General features: G+C 54.5%; 4 protein-coding genes across 4 annotated transcripts; 2 read left to right on the top strand and 2 right to left on the bottom strand.

Moving 5' to 3' along the window:
• Positions 1–26: 26 nt before the first annotated feature.
• Positions 27–973, top strand: HTP4 (Cloroperoxidase; the record flags this gene model as incomplete). Its single annotated transcript, XM_007365887.1, has 2 exons — positions 27–124; positions 179–973. 2 exons carry the CDS (start codon positions 27–29, stop codon positions 807–809), a joined length of 729 nt encoding a protein of 242 aa, XP_007365949.1. The 3' UTR covers positions 810–973.
• A 1018-nt stretch (positions 974–1991) lies between these two features.
• Positions 1992–4465, top strand: DICSQDRAFT_147198 (MFS general substrate transporter; the record flags this gene model as incomplete). The annotated part of the gene is made up of 17 exons (XM_007365886.1): positions 1992–2084; positions 2143–2189; positions 2246–2307; positions 2359–2391; positions 2446–2612; positions 2668–2714; positions 2775–2821; positions 2877–3053; positions 3116–3295; positions 3353–3434; positions 3485–3540; positions 3591–3757; positions 3836–3860; positions 3913–3934; positions 3990–4094; positions 4157–4270; positions 4324–4465. The coding sequence occupies 17 exons, from the start codon at positions 1992–1994 to the stop codon at positions 4463–4465; spliced, it is 1566 nt and encodes a 521-aa protein (XP_007365948.1).
• A 1128-nt stretch (positions 4466–5593) lies between these two features.
• Positions 5594–6710, bottom strand: DICSQDRAFT_86477 (uncharacterized protein). Its single transcript, XM_007365885.1, has 2 exons — positions 6672–6710; positions 5594–6621 (listed from the first exon to the last, which is right to left on the bottom strand). The coding sequence occupies exon 2, from the start codon at positions 6439–6441 to the stop codon at positions 5737–5739; it is 705 nt and encodes a 234-aa protein (XP_007365947.1). The 5' UTR covers positions 6442–6621; positions 6672–6710; the 3' UTR covers positions 5594–5736.
• A 1758-nt stretch (positions 6711–8468) lies between these two features.
• Positions 8469–13793, bottom strand: DICSQDRAFT_60830 (uncharacterized protein; the record flags this gene model as incomplete). Its single annotated transcript, XM_007365884.1, has 15 exons — positions 8469–8847; positions 8908–9189; positions 9238–9475; positions 9523–9661; positions 9714–9853; positions 9904–10094; positions 10150–10235; positions 10290–10405; positions 10461–10581; positions 10637–10828; positions 10881–12598; positions 12651–12853; positions 12907–12983; positions 13038–13115; positions 13170–13793. 15 exons carry the CDS (start codon positions 13791–13793, stop codon positions 8469–8471), a joined length of 4584 nt encoding a protein of 1527 aa, XP_007365946.1.
• Positions 13794–14980: the final 1187 nt, after the last annotated feature.

Genomic DNA, 14980 nt, shown 5'->3' with positions numbered 1-14980 from the left:
ATACCCCCAGTCCAATCACGACCGTCATGCCCGTCAACGATAGCCATCCTTATGTGCCGGCGACTCCTGGTGATAGCCGCTCTCCTTGCCCCGCTCTGAATGCACTAGCCAACCATGGCTACCTGTGAGTCCCAAGTCATAAAGTTACTTCAAAGGTCTTCTGACGACCGCCACTCAGCCCTCGCGATGGACGCAACGTGACTGCCTCGCAGCTGATTACCGCAATTGAGCAGCAGTATAAGCTTGATGCGGCTTTCACCCAAACACTCGTGTATGGCGGTTTGGCGAAATGTGGCCACTGGGATGGCTTGTCGTGCAAGCTCGACCTTCATGACCTAGCGAAGCACAACGTCATCGAACACGACGGCTCCCTGGTCCACGATGACACTGCCCCGGGAGAGACCTTCGCTCCCACTCGGGTCGACCCCGACCTCCTTCATCAGCTCCTCGACACCTCCGATTCAGACTTCCTCACCCTTCACGACCTCTGTCAAGCACAAGTAACGCGCCAAGATGCTTCGCGGCCGATAGGCTCTGTGCCCGCCGTCGTATCGAAAGGCGAGCTCGACCTCATCTATGAGGTCTTCGGCATCGTTCCTGGTTCTAAGGAGGCCTCCGAGACTGCTACGAATGGAGGCAAGCTTGTGGTGCCAAAGTCATACCTCAAGCAGTGGCTTGGGCAGGAGAGGCTGCCAGACGGCTGGAAGGGCCCAGTGAATGCCATCACGCTCACATCGCTCGTGTCGCACATCCACCAGATTGGTGGGATCGAGAAGGAGATCAAGATGACGGACAAGACTGATTTGTGAACGTCGCGCGCACGCACACGCTCATCCTGGGCCATGGATTCTCCGCGTTCATTGGGACCATATCCGACACATCCGTTCATGTATCGTAAATCGCAGCTATTCTTAACGTAAGCGCGGACTCTCAGGAAGTTATAGGGACATCAATGTGCTTTGAACCATGCCTTCCAGCTTGTAGATACCCTGTACCTAATGACGGTTTCAATCGCGTTCCATCTTTCTCGTACCTTTTGACTCGTTACTAAATGAACTTGAAGTGCCAGTGGACTGCACTATGGACTTTAGCCGCTAAGTACTGTAACGCGCCATGAGTACTGTCCCAATTGCTTCCAGATAGACGCCTTGGGGTGGCAGCGAAGTCCCACACGCGTGCTTGTTGCCTCCAGGCTACTTCGCCCCATGCCGTTATATGACTGGATGTGATTCAGCAATCCTCCGTTTCGGACCAGGATATCTCGCAAGAATGGCGCCTGGCTATGAATTCCAGAATTTGCCGCCACATAATACATAAGTCGGTACGCTGATCCCCTGGTTCTTTGCCAATAGTATAGTACTTACCCTGATCAGCCCGTCTTGTGGTTCCATCCATGTCGACACGAAGCCTCCATACATCTGAATAGATAGGAGACTTTGCTCAGATACCGGCTCTGTCGTTCCTAAATCGCCTGAGGGGCCTGGAGAGTCGACTGCCAGCGCAGACGTGCGACTAAGTCTCATCTGTTGCAGCGCGTCGTCCCGTTGTCTCGGCGCACGCCTGTCTCTGATACCGTTGTGCTTCATTTGTCCGCGGGGCGATTGAGGCGTTTCGCCGCAACATGATCAGCTGAGGCTCTAAAATAGGTGCGCTCGTCGTGTAACGCTCGTACGCGGTAGTTTAGGTTCGCTAACATCAAGATCCAGATTCTGGTTCCGCACTTGTGACCCACCCCAAAGCCACGGCTGACATCCAAGGCCGTCGAATTCTTCTTGCTCGATGGGTATATGACGAGATAATCCTGGGATCCGTGCCTAAGTCCCTGACGGGTCAAACCTTCTAGACAGAAGTAATCCGTAGATATATCGCGGGGTAATGGGAGTGAGCAGCGTTTGGTCTTCTCCCTGTCCTCCACCTTGCTAGGCTGCTCTGCCGCTCGTCTCAGTCCTGCCTTGTTGGACGAGCCCAAGCTCTGAACATATCCTGCCAACATGCCCATAGAGGAGCTCGAACAACGCGAACGGAAACTCACAAGCCGCGTCTTATGGAAGTTGGATATACATGTCCTCCCACCGTTAGCCTTTGTGCGTTTACCTGCATTAATCACAGATCGCGCAACTAACCTCCTAAACTGTCGCCTAGTTGTGGCTCGCCAACTTCATCGACAGAACCAACATCGGAAATGCAAGGTGAGCCTGCATAAACGGCTTATAGCATAAATCTTGCGCTTATCGACCGATGCCAGAATTGCCGGGCTAGAACGGGACACTCATCTTCAGGGCAACGAGTTCAATACGGCGCTCGCCAGTAAGCAGTCTTGGGACTTGGATGATCTCCTCTCGTCGCTGATATCTCTAGTCTTCTATGTCTCATATATCATCGTTGAGCTGCGTAAGCCTTTCAAACAGGTGTTTTGTGTACCACAACTCTTATACAGCTTCGCAGCGTCCAATTGGGTGCTCAAGAAATTCAAACCCAGTCGATGGCTTCCATTCCTTGTAACCCTTTGGGGTACAGTGACAACCATGACCGGCCTGGTGCAGAACTACAGCGGTCTAGTGGCTATACGGTTCTTCCTAGGCTTGTGTGAAGGAGGCCTTTTGCCCGGCATCGTGGGTAGACTAAACACTTCTACGGCGGGACGTCATATTCTAACAATGTCACCAGATGCTCTATTTGAGTACATTGTACAAGCCGCATGAACTCCAGCAGCGGTGAGAGATTTTCTGTTTCAATTCGGTCGATATTGTACCTGAGCGCTGAGTTTACCGAAGTGTCGGCATCTTCTATGCTTCTGCATCGTTATCCGGAGCTTTCGGAGGTACGCACGCTCTCCGTCATCTCCTTGCACTCATGTCAAAATATGTCACCTCTAGGTCTGCTGGCTACTGCGATCCTCAAGATGGACGGTATCGCAGGTCAGTCTGGCTGGAGATGGATATTCATCCTAGAGGGCATCGCCACGGTCATTATTGCGCTCACGTCCATGCTCTTCCTACCTGCGGATATCAAATCGGCGAAATTCTTCACGGACGAAGAGCGCGAGTTTGCAAGTAAGCTAAATACGATATTACATTTTATTGGCGCTAAGGTATCCATGCTCATACTTCCACAGTGAATCGTCTGCTCACATCATTTGGGGTCACCACCACCGCGCCACTCTCTGAACCGTCTCAGCGTATCATTGGCGCAAGTGGCGATCTTGCAAAGGCTACCCAGTCTAAGCTGGAAGTGCACATGGTGGAAGCCATTGTTGCAGAGGATGAGAGCTTCGAATGGGGCGAGGTCCTGCGAGGTTTGCCAACTTCCTCCCCATTAACGAAGAGTTGTTCAAAGGAGTACGCAATTATAGGTGTCAAGGATCCTCAAGTCTGGATGACTGCCCTAGCGTACATGGGCATCATTGTCAGCTTGTACTCGTTCTCTCTCTTCTTGTAAGCTGTTACCATCGTCCGCAAGCCCTCAATCTGACATCGTTACTTAGGCCCACCATTGTTGCCGGACTCGGGTATGCTGGGGGCAGAGCTCAGCTGCACACAGGTTGGTTGTCCTGGTCTCTCAGGTTGTACGCAAATTCATTTTCTCTCCAGTCCCGCCATACGTCCCGGCTGTGGTTCTCACGGTCGTAGTAGCCGTTGCTAGTGACAAACTCAAATGGAGAGGTCCCTTCATCCTCATGTTCTTGCCGATAAGCATTGCAGGCGAGTTCCTCACCATCATAGCCTCGTTGCCAGCAGCTAACCTACCAATCACTAGGGTACATCCTTGCCATCGCCGCACAGGTGAGCGGTCTGTTATGGCGATGAGATCGATGTTGACGCTCAGCACCATATAGAACAATGTACAGCGCTATGCTGCAGGTATGTGTCGATTCCGCTGCTTGACATATATAACCAACTCATGAACGGATAGTGTTTCTGATGGCCGCGGGAATGTATGTCTCTTGAGGCCCGTTCAGTCACGGCTGATGTTGACGATACCTTCTCAAGATACCCTTGCGGACCGTGCATCCTATCTATCCTACCAAATAATAGCGCAGGACACTATAAGAAAGCGACGACGGTCGCACTTCAGTTAGGACTTGCCAATTGCGGGTACGCCGTGGGTCTCTTCTCGGTGCCGCCGCTCGCTCTCACGCAACTTGTTTCGCGATCAGCGGTTTCGTAGCCACTTTTGCCTACGACTCTTCTCAAGCCCCGACATACATCCGCGGCCATAGCATCGTTCTTGGCTTCGTTTGCGTCGCCTGGCTGGCTATATTTTGCAACGTGTAAGCCCCCTATTCTTGTTTGCTATGGCCGCCGCCCGTTCACGCCTTCCCAGGATGTACTGCAGGTGGGAGAACAAGGCTCGTGCGGAGGGCCGCAGGCAAGAGAATTTGGTGAGATATCAGGAACTGTGGGAATCGGGGAAGACTCGTGCACCCATAGGGGACCGGCACCCTGAGTTCCGCTTTACGATATAATTACGAATATGAGAAGCGTCTGAGAGCAATGTTTCAGTGTACAATAATAGGACCGTGTATCGTGTATGATAACGAGCTGACGGCTTTATTGAGGCTATGGGAACGCCTGGCCTGGGACCAGTCGCAGATGTCAAAACAAGAGTACTTATTGCAAGCTTGACCGTGTAGGAGAAGCCATTGGCTCACGAGTTCGTCCATGAAACGGCAAGAGAATATGTCGCAATACTAACGTCGCCTTTCATGAGTGTAGCCGCGGTCACGTTACTGGCTCGTCCGAAACTGTCTGCATGATGTGGGATGAACTAGTATCGCGAGAGAGGTGGTAATGGTGCTGGTGTATATAGTCCTGGAGACAGCGGCTCCGGAAGTCGAGCCATCCAAGAACGTCCCTCAAGAGAGCGCCGCATTTTGGGTTTCCCTCCTCCCTCAGACACACGAGCGGGTGGTCGCGAGAGCGAAGGTACCCGAAACCCTGAAGAGAAGCCGCTCTGACGAGCGTGGCTTAATCTTGGATGACGCCACGCCTACTCGAATTCTTCTGTTGTGGGTCACAAGCAAGGGTGTCTCGATTGTCGCAATCAGCTCGAGGAAGGAGCATCTGGAGGAGTAGCTCGCCATCGCTGACATTTCTGAGTTGCGTCTCTCCGTCCGTCTAGTGCTACAGTACAAGACACCCTGATGCTTCATGAACCGCGCTGACGGATGAGGAGATTGCTGTGATTGACGCGGCCGGTGCAAAGGGTCCTCCCAAGCCAGACCTCACCCACCGCAGGAAGGAGTACATCATTCGCGTCTGTTCATTTGTTGAGATCTGCCTCTTGTTGTTGGTTCAGTACCGGGATTATGCCAGAGCGTATCAGAGGCGCGAGCCTTGTACCCGCTGAGGGGTCTGCCTACCTAATTGTTACCGATTCTATCGTCGTTCGCTGGGCATCCTCTTGGCGAGGACGCGTTGTCGGCAGGCGCCACGGGTTAACCTGTGCTGGGCGGATGTCCCACATGTCGAATCGAGCGTTCGGAGGTCTCTAGGCATGTAACTGGAAGGCTAATGTACTCAGCTCGAATATATGGCTACAGAAGATTCTTTTGTACACGTGCTTGGTAGAGAACAACTTCGTTCGGGGGTGTTTTATGTGGGTTCTGCTTCGTATTCATCCCACCAAGAGTCGTGTTGGTTTGTTCTGGTCGGTACTACGATGAACGATAACTGTCGGACGATACGACGATTGAGACACTCACGACTGCGACGTCGCACAGCGTGCATCATGCCCTCACTGCCTCTCCCAGCTCCGGGTGAATTTGAAGAGCCGCCGCTCAAAGCGCGTCGCAATCCCAACAAACCGCTTCGTCCACGGGGTGGCGAGGGCAGCCTTGAACTGCTCCGTCTCAGTCGCAGAAGGATCGGACCACTCATGGATCGCCAAGAACCTCTGCGGCCGCCCTCCCTCGGGCTTCAAGCTCTCGTCCGTGCCCGTCGCCCCGGCGTCCTGTAGGACGAAGCGCCTGCTCCGCTCCCACTGCGGGATCTTGGAGAAGAGCGGGATGTGCTCCTCGTCGTACCACTTGTTGAACTCGTCGACGAGCTCGTCGGGGATGTCCATCTGGACGATGCTGAGGTACGGCCCGGGCTTCCGGGGGTCATATGCGTCGCCGGCGCGAGGCGGGTGCACGACCTCGTGGAGGGAGTACGAGCGGCGGTCGAGGACGGCGAGGCGGGAGATGATGTCCTTCTCGCGGTCGGAGCGGGTGTCTGCGAGGGTCGAGTAGGGGGGCTCATTGATCGCGTTTGGGTGGGTGAGGTCGTAGAGAGCGAGGTAAGAGGGTTTCTTGTCGTCCGTGGCGACGTAACGAGACCAGGATAGAAAGGCGGGGACGGGAAGACGTAAGGGGACGTGCTCGTTATCGTACCAGTCGTTGAACTCAGCTTCGGAGACGGCTGGGCCGGGCTCTGAGAAGACGAAGAGGAGGCCGGGCATGATGCTTGTACGGGCGTATCGAGCTACGGCTGAGAGCAGTCAGATCAGTGAGTGAGTCTCTCTTTATATGTCCTTCCACGTGAGCTGAGAGGAATCCGGCCACAAGGCGCAAGAGTGTAGGTCGTTGCCAGAAACATGCTGCCGGGTTTGTCAGCTATCGGGATGACAATGCCAAGTCGACTGTACGGAAACAAAAGTCAGATGCATCGAGAAAGGATAGGTTGCCATACAATCCGTGAAATTCGTTCTAGTGTGCAGACTTCCATATGCGATGTCTTCTGTCAGGATTTAGCAAGCAGCCAGTCTCAGCAACATCGATGTATGATTGAGCTGCGCTAGGAGCGATAGTCGGATGAAGCCCGGTTTACGGGCCGCTGCGCGGCCCAACACGGTGCGGTCAAAAAGTCGCGCGCCTTGGGCACGCGAAGGGAGCTCGAGGCTCTCTCTGTCAAATATCCCTGATTAGTGGCTGACTTTCCTTGTCTTACTAGATCAATCGTACGGATCGAACGAGTCTCATATTGGGGCTGTCCGCGTTCCATGAGAGGGGTGTGTGTTGTGCTTGATCGACCACTCTGTCAGTACAGTGGACATGAAGCATGGTATCCGCATAGCATCATTGACAGCGAGCTCTTGTCCGCACCACAGAAGCTCTCACATTGACAGCTACTTGGATACTCGGTGTGGTTGTCGAAAGGAAGAGTTTCGTTAGGAATATGAATACACCTCTATACGTGTCCGGCGTAGCCACGGAGCATGGCTGCAAGAAACAGCAACAGCATAGCAAGGCGAGTAAACTGGGATCAGGATGCTGTGGATTTGCCAGACCCCGACATGTCGAAAAGATGACTTTGTCGTGTTTGGTGAGTCACATAATGGCATGGCTTACGGGCGGGACTCGATGAGAAGCCCCTCCCTATCCTTGGCGACGAACAGGGCGCGCAGGACTAATTCAGAGCTCAAACACCAAAACGTTGGAAGGACTGCCCAATTCGCAGTGCGGACGGTGCTCGGATTCGAATGCACAAGAGCGATCATGATATAATCTACATGGGGAAGATCGGCTCTGAAGCCGTCGACGAATACTGCCAAAGTGCACGGCATTACGGACACACCTTGTGAAAGCGCATGTTGGTTTCCCCTCCCTGGTGAGAGGGTACTCATCCCGAGGACCACGAAAAGGTCTGCGCCAGGACCGAAGTCCCTCCCTCGGGAACAGAAGTCTTACCTGCTCCTTGACGTGCACGAAGCCCGGCGAATCACGTCGGGTGCCCTCGCCCCGGGTCGTTGGACGCAGTCAGCGAAGAACTGGGGAGGGGCCACGGCGGAGACGCATCTTGACGAGGTCCGGCACGGCCGTATGTCGGAGCGGGGACAGCGAGCAGCTGAGGGGCCCGGGGCTGTTGTGAGCAATGTATTGATGCCGACCAGAAGTTGGAACCATTCACAGGAGGAATTAGGCGAGGGTAAGAGACAAGTCATGGGGAGGATAGGATGAAGAGAAGGAAGAAGTTGGAGCTCTTAATAAGCACTGCAGCTGAAGGCTGACTGCTCTGTAGCATAATGGTCAGCCCCCGACAGGTCATCCGCGGAGGAAAATATTTGCTATTGTCGGCACTGCTGGCAAGCTCGGCAGTCTGGATCGTGGTCAGCTGTTATGAATGAATGAATTTGCCCTTTTCAACGAGCAAGCCAATGGACACTGGACGATAAAGCTACATCACCTATCTCGACAAATGGACCATCGACGTCTTTGCATGTTAGCTGACAGATGGAAGAATGTATTGCAGTAATGACAAAGCGAGTCTTGGGACAGAGGGAAGATGTCATGATACATCGAGGTGCGCTCTTGCGTAGCAGTACAAGTGAGTATGTGAGTCACTACAATAATGAGGCGTATAGAGTAGCCATGAGGTCATGACGAGTCGTAAATGATAGCAACGGCAGCAAAGCACTTTCACAGAGCTACTAGCGGTAGAACCTAGAGACACAGTTAACGCTTTTAGCATCGGTGCGATGTTGTGCACTCACTTCTTGTTGATCTGCCATAATAATAGATTCAGGTTGAATTTGGCAAGACCGTTGAACAAGGACAAGGAAGCACGATCTTCGAACTGAGCCTGCAAGAGGTCTTCCATCTTGATGTCCTGGGTAGCCATACGATTTGTGATGCCAAGTGCGTGATTGAAGATTTCGAAGGTGAATACGCCGACCGCGTTGGATGATATGACGATATCCAGCTTGTCGAACTGACGAGGCGAATAATTCTCGATAGAGAGTAGAATACCCTTGTCGTAGAAACGCTGCGCAGAGTACTTGAAGGAGCCAAACTGAGGCATCTTGCCGGCCTTCTGGAGCTCGCGCATGTGGAAATACTGTTGGGTGAACGGGAGGAGACGTCGTTTGCTGTGAAAGAAAAATACTGTCAGTACTGTCTACTGAGACGATACTGAAGCGGGAACCGACCCCTTGCCACGTTGCATCGTATTCATGGCCGTCTCGACGTAATCGTGGTACTGCTTGATCTGTTCCTCAAAGTACTTCTTTCGCTCCGCAAGGTGCTTGAGCGATTCCTCTAGGCTCTCTTTTTCGTGCAAACGCTGCACCCTTCGGCGATTCTTGCTACGAACATCGCCTGCAATGGCGTTGAGGATACCCTGATACCCATCCATACGCGTGATTCTGCCTTGCTTCTCTAGCTCGAGAAGGAAGTAAATTGCATGCGCCTTGACTTCGCGGAACGTCATACTGCGATCGAAAGTCAGCACAAGCACACGTATCGGGAAGGATACATACGATCTGATGTCTTCCAAGCGATAAGCAGCGTCTCCGCCATGAGTCGATGGCATCCGTCGTTGATGGCGCATCGTGTCCCGCTCCATCTCCTCCAAGATACCTTCCCAAACGTACTCGTGCTCGTCCGTGACAGGCTGCATGAGCGATTCCACCAGGTCCTTCGCGGGCTGCACACGAAGAATAGCTAGAACAGCCCGCTTTGCCTGTACCCAGAGGGCTTTCTCGTCGGCTCGCGGATCTGTTTGTGATGTGAGTAGAAGTCGTCAGATATGGTGTGTAACCTACCTCTGACCCTCGCAAACCGATTCGAAAGCTGCAGTTCAATCGCGGTATCTCGTGCCTCGTTCAACTCGTCGCTACCGACGTTCGGCACGCCGTCAAGCTCAGCAAGAATGACTCGCAAGGTGTCATCCTTTGTGGGTGCCTTATATGTACTGTCAGCTTCGTAACGATGAGGCAGGAAGGGTGGACCATACCAGGGGGTCGAGGTACTGGGACAGGAACCTGTGCATAGAGTACACCTCGTTGGGGGAGATCCAGATGGGTCTTGGCTGAATAGTCGCATCAAGGAACTCATGGGCATGGAACTCGGTCTCAGCATCAGGGACATTAGCAACTACAAGCGGTCAATAGAGTAGTGAGCGCGTTATAGCAGAGGTTACCAACCTTCCAAAAGCCACGCTGCAAAGGACGTGATTGTTTTGCGAACATAGTCATTGACAGGGAGATATGCCAACTGCTCTTCGCTGAACTCAGAACCAGTCGTGATCTGAGTAAGCATCCTAGAGATCTGGGCAAGGTTCTTGCGCGATGCGATGTCGACCGTTGTTGAAACGATGTCGAAGGTCTCTGGAGTGCTGCAAGAGAAGTGAGCCTTTGGACTCATATGAGAAGTAAGGCCAAGCCACCTACATTATAGCAGGGTTGATATAGCGGTAATAGACCAACCTCGCCACGCAGGCCGCACATGCCTCCGCAGGAGCGTCAGGGAACTTGGCCTGGAGCACAACAATGAACGCGTTTCTCCAAGCAAGACATTGAGAGAAAAATACCTTAACAGCGTTCAGGGTCTCTCTAGCCAAATACCGCATCCCGTACGGCATCTTCGAGAGGGAAGATGTGATCGCCCGTACGAACTCTTCCGTCCACCACTGAAGAACTTGCAAATCTGCATCGCGTATAAGCGTTGGGGTCAAACGCCCTAGCATCTGAGGATAACTTACGGCGGATGTATGTCGCGCGGGTATCAGGATCTTGAAGAGCCTGATGGAACGGAATGTCCTTGGCTTTACTACCAGCTGCGCCAGCCCTCATTTCCTCAATGTCCCTGCGCAAACGGTATATCTAGAATACGAAGTTGATGAGGAGCGTCACATCGACCGAGTAGACCACCACTTACCACCGAAGGGTCGGTCTCGAGGTCCAGATCGTCAGCGTTGACTACCTCACGGATCACGCCTTGAAGGGTATCCCGAATGTAAGTGGTCTGCTTGGGCCGCAAATAATGGACGGCGACGTTGATGAATGTAGGGTGGCCATGGATGATGTCGTCTACCGAATTCGCAGCAGATACTTCTTGTTGAATAGCGGTCTGCAAAGACAAGTGAGCGCGAGGACACGAGGAACGTTAAATAGCTTCTTACCTGAAAGAACCTGAGCATAAGATACTCTTCCCGCGCTGCCTGGCCATAACCAAAGAGGGCGAGAGTGACTCGCTCGATCATGCGGCGGTTCTTCTCCCAGTTATCTTCAGCGGCCATGCTCGTGAGCAATTGCGTCAGGTACCTGCCGTCTGTTTGAAGCAGGTAGAACAATTGTTGGTACAACTCCAGCTTGCGCTTGGCCGTCCGATCCAGAGTACTAGGGCTCGCGAAAGGATCACCGTGGGCAGCAAGGACGGATGCACGCGCGGCATGAATAGCGGCACTATCGGTACCCAGACGGCGCCTAGCCTTCACAAGCTCCTCGAAGTTCTTCACGTTCTGCACGACAAGGGCAATCTTGACATCAAGCTCGCTGACGTCGTGTTCCAGCGCCTGGTTCTCACGAATGCGCTTGACGACCTCTTGACGCAAACGCTCAACCTTGATCTCCTCCTGGAAGTCCGCCTCGGAGTCGTCGAGCAGATGGACGAAGTTCTTGATGGTGCCGACGCTGACGTTTGTACCGAGGGTGAGCTGCCTGTACTGCTCCCGGGTCTCCTTAGCACGGAAGAGGGACTGGATCTGAACGATCTTGTCGAGATTCGAGCGGTAGTACTGCATCTTCGTGCGGAACTTCTTGCGCTGCATCGCGCCGCGGAGTAACGCCTGCAGGATGGTCGCCTGCGGGTGACTGCTCCGGAGGAAGTCGCGCCACGCGTTCCACTCTCGACGAACGAGGTAGCCACGGGCGACGGCCTGGAAGCCCGCGACGTCTGGCTCGACAAACTCAAGGCGCTTCTGCTGCTCCTGATGGCGAGAGCGAGCGAGTGCTGCGCGCGCACGAGCCTGGAACCCACCGACGGCCTTGACAACCTTGACCTCGGAGAGCGCCTTGTGCATAGCGGCATGCTGCTGACGGGCAAGCTTCGCACGAGCGATAGCTTGAAGACCGATAAGCGCAGGAGTTGCCTTGCGAAGGCTGCGGATGAGGTTAAGGAGTCGCTTCCGGGCAATGTAAGTCCTCGCAGCGGCTTGGATGCGAACGATGATGTTGGTGATATCATCCAACTTCGCTAGCTGTGTATGGACCTGTCTCCGTACAAGCACACCCCGAATTTGAGCCTGTAAACCGACAACGCCGGACTCGGCGCGTGCCAACTGCCGATCCTGGCGGGTTAGACGAGCGCGTGTGAGGGCGCCGCGCGCGTGAGCCTGGAGCGCGACGATGTTGTCCAAAACCACGGGCTTCGCGAAGGATTTCGCGATCTCCTTGTGGCTACGCTGGGCTATGCGAGCACGAGCGACGGACTGCAGCTGGACAACGGAGACTTTGCAGCCCCGGATGGCAGCCTTGAGCTTCTGGAACTTGCGCCGGATAAGAACCCCACGAGCTTGTGCTTGGACCTTCACAATGTACGGAGCGACAGACTTGACCCGACGCAGATGCTGCTTCCACTGCCTCCGAAGGAGCACGCCGCGAGCTTGAGCCTGCAAGGCATGGATGAAAGGCGTGAGGTCGCGACGCTGCTCGCGGTCTTGTCGCAGCTGCTTGCGGACGAGAGCGGCCCGAGCGATGGCTTGTACCTTCGGCACGTAGCGTTCTGCGAGCCGCATGCGCGCGCGCTGGGTGACCTGGTCTTTACGAACAAGGAAGGCACGTGCTGCAGCCTGCAGTGCGATGATGGAATCTTCGCACTCGAGTAACAGGCGGTCGCGACCTGACGAATGAACTTAGTTTGATTGCACAGGAAGACGCAGCGAAGGACTCACGCTCGTCCTCAGTCTCCGATTCCTCTTCAGGTTCCTCGTTGATCTCCTTGGCAAGCTCCCGTCCGACATTCCCGAAGTTGGGCATGGGAACGCCTGCCTCTTTCAGCCCTTTCTGCGTCTTCTGTAGTTGATCGTCAGAGAATTGTAGCTGCCCAACCAAATTACCGATCCGTCGTGCGAGACCGCGGCGAGCAAGAAGATGACTGCAAAATAGCTCAGCAGGCTGTTACTTGCGCAAGTGATGGGAGAGACTGACCTGAGGGCGTGGATGCAGTAGACGACCTTCGGGAAGTTCTTCTTTTCGTACAGATCTGTCAACTCGAAGATAAATCCCTGCAGACACAACGTCAATGTTGCGACCACCATGCAAATCAAGGTACAACATACCTCTGGGAGACCGACATGGCGGACGAAGACGAAGAAGTGGTTGATGTTATCAGAGTGCCTGAAGTCCAGTTTAGGTGCCTTCGATAACATTTAATAGGGCACTCTCATCAAGTTCAATGTTTTTGGGCGTACTTCATAGATCCTGCGAACAGCGCCTTCACCCTGGAACACACGGACCAACTTCGCAAGCGCGATTCCGTTCCTCAACTGCTCCTCCATCTCCACGACTCCGTACGGCAGCTCCTCTCCCAAGCAACCCTCGATCCACTCCTTGGCTTCACCGACGTGACACAGGTATTCATAGGCTTGGATGAGGTGCCTCTGAACGTCCGCCCACAAGCCCCTGGTGAGACGAGAGGAGGGCAACGGCGCGTTGCCCGGTATGGTGTCCCGCAGCAGCCTCTTCCGCCGCGGTACACCTACGACATCATCTGCATTGGTAACACCAGGTATCACCAGCTCTTGCCGGGGCGAGGGCTTGACTTCCGGCTTGAATTCTGGGGCAGGTAGGCGCTCTGGAGAAGCCTGCCTCCAGCCGTCTCGCGCTCGTAGTGGCCTCTCTTCACGGCGGTCGAATCTGTCCTTCTCGGGGGTGGGAGGCGGAAGCTCCTCTGTTGGAATGGTATTGTCGAGCCAGTCGTCTGACGCATCGCCGCTCGCTATACGCTCAAGTCGGCGGACAGACTGCCCGGTACCTAGGTGATCGAGCCCACGCTTCTTGGCCAAGTATGAGCTCCGGTACTGCGAAGGGAACATGGGGCTGGAGGAAGAAGCGGCGGAAGAAGCGGAGGACGGCGATGGGGGAACGCTCGTAGAACCTGGTCGCTTGTCTGGAGAACGCGAAGTCGTGCGGGACATTCCCAGGCTGGAGAGCGGGCGACGTGAGATCCTGTCTGGAGTAGCCGGGGTTGGCGTGGTTTCGCGGTCTCGGTCGCCATACAATGACAGTGGTCGACGTCGGTACCCTGCGGAAGACGCTTCTGGGGAATTGGGTACCGTTGTCTGCGAGGTGGTCACTGAACGAGCGGAGTTCTCAGATGAGACGGACGAGCCGGTAGAGTTGGGATGGATACTCTCCAGAGTATTTGAGCGGTGCAATCGCGATGGGGACGTGTAGACTGGGACGTCCGAGGTCTGTGTGTACGAGCTGAGATTCCGCAGAGCTGCAATAGACGAAGACTGCAGCGGCGTAGACACAGGAAGATGAATCCGTTGTGGCGCCGGAGGAGAGAAGCCAATGGAGCTCGGGGAGTCAGGCAGCTCAACTGTTACGCCTGTAGAGTTTGGGGACAAAGGGGATGCGATGATGGGAGCAGGCAATGTATGCCGCTTAGACGGGGGAGTGGGCGAGTACTCGGACGACGGAAGTGTCTCGCTTCGCGCCGGGGATGCAGGGGGAAAGGCGAACCTGTCGGTAGAACGCGACCACGATGTACTGTCTACCAAAGATCGGGTTGGAGAGGCGGTCGGTCCATCCGATCGCGTTCTGGTCGCAAGACGATCTGTGGAGAGTGGACGGCTCTCAGATTCCGCACCTTCAGCAGCCCTGGTACGCTCCTCCCACTTGCCCCGGACAGCACTGATGTCCAAGCTGCCACCTACGCGATGAGATGGTATCCATCGTCTCGTAGCGTTAGGCGTAGAGTTTCCAGTTGCCGAATTTCCAGTGGGTGTGGCTAAGAGATTAGGTCTCGATTGCGAGCTCGCCCGAGTTAGAGTTCCACCACGAGAAGATGTCCGTTCAAGCAAAGCCATCTGGTATCCCTGCAGAGCAGAGTTGTGCCTCGGCCTCACGGAGCCATTCGAGGCAGTGGAATCGGACCGCTCCATGCTCGTAGTGTGGTCGTGAAGGTCGTGAGGAAGCCTGGGCTATGCCCAGCAGGGAATAGTGGAGGCAGGAATGAAAGTAAGCGTAAGGGTGACAGTGTGGTCGCAGGAACGGT

Source organism: Dichomitus squalens (assembly GCF_000275845.1).
Source record: "Dichomitus squalens LYAD-421 SS1 unplaced genomic scaffold DICSQscaffold_15, whole genome shotgun sequence".
Lineage (NCBI taxonomy): Eukaryota > Fungi > Basidiomycota > Agaricomycetes > Polyporales > Polyporaceae > Dichomitus > Dichomitus squalens.
This window is presented reverse-complemented; position numbering and strand designations above follow the sequence as displayed.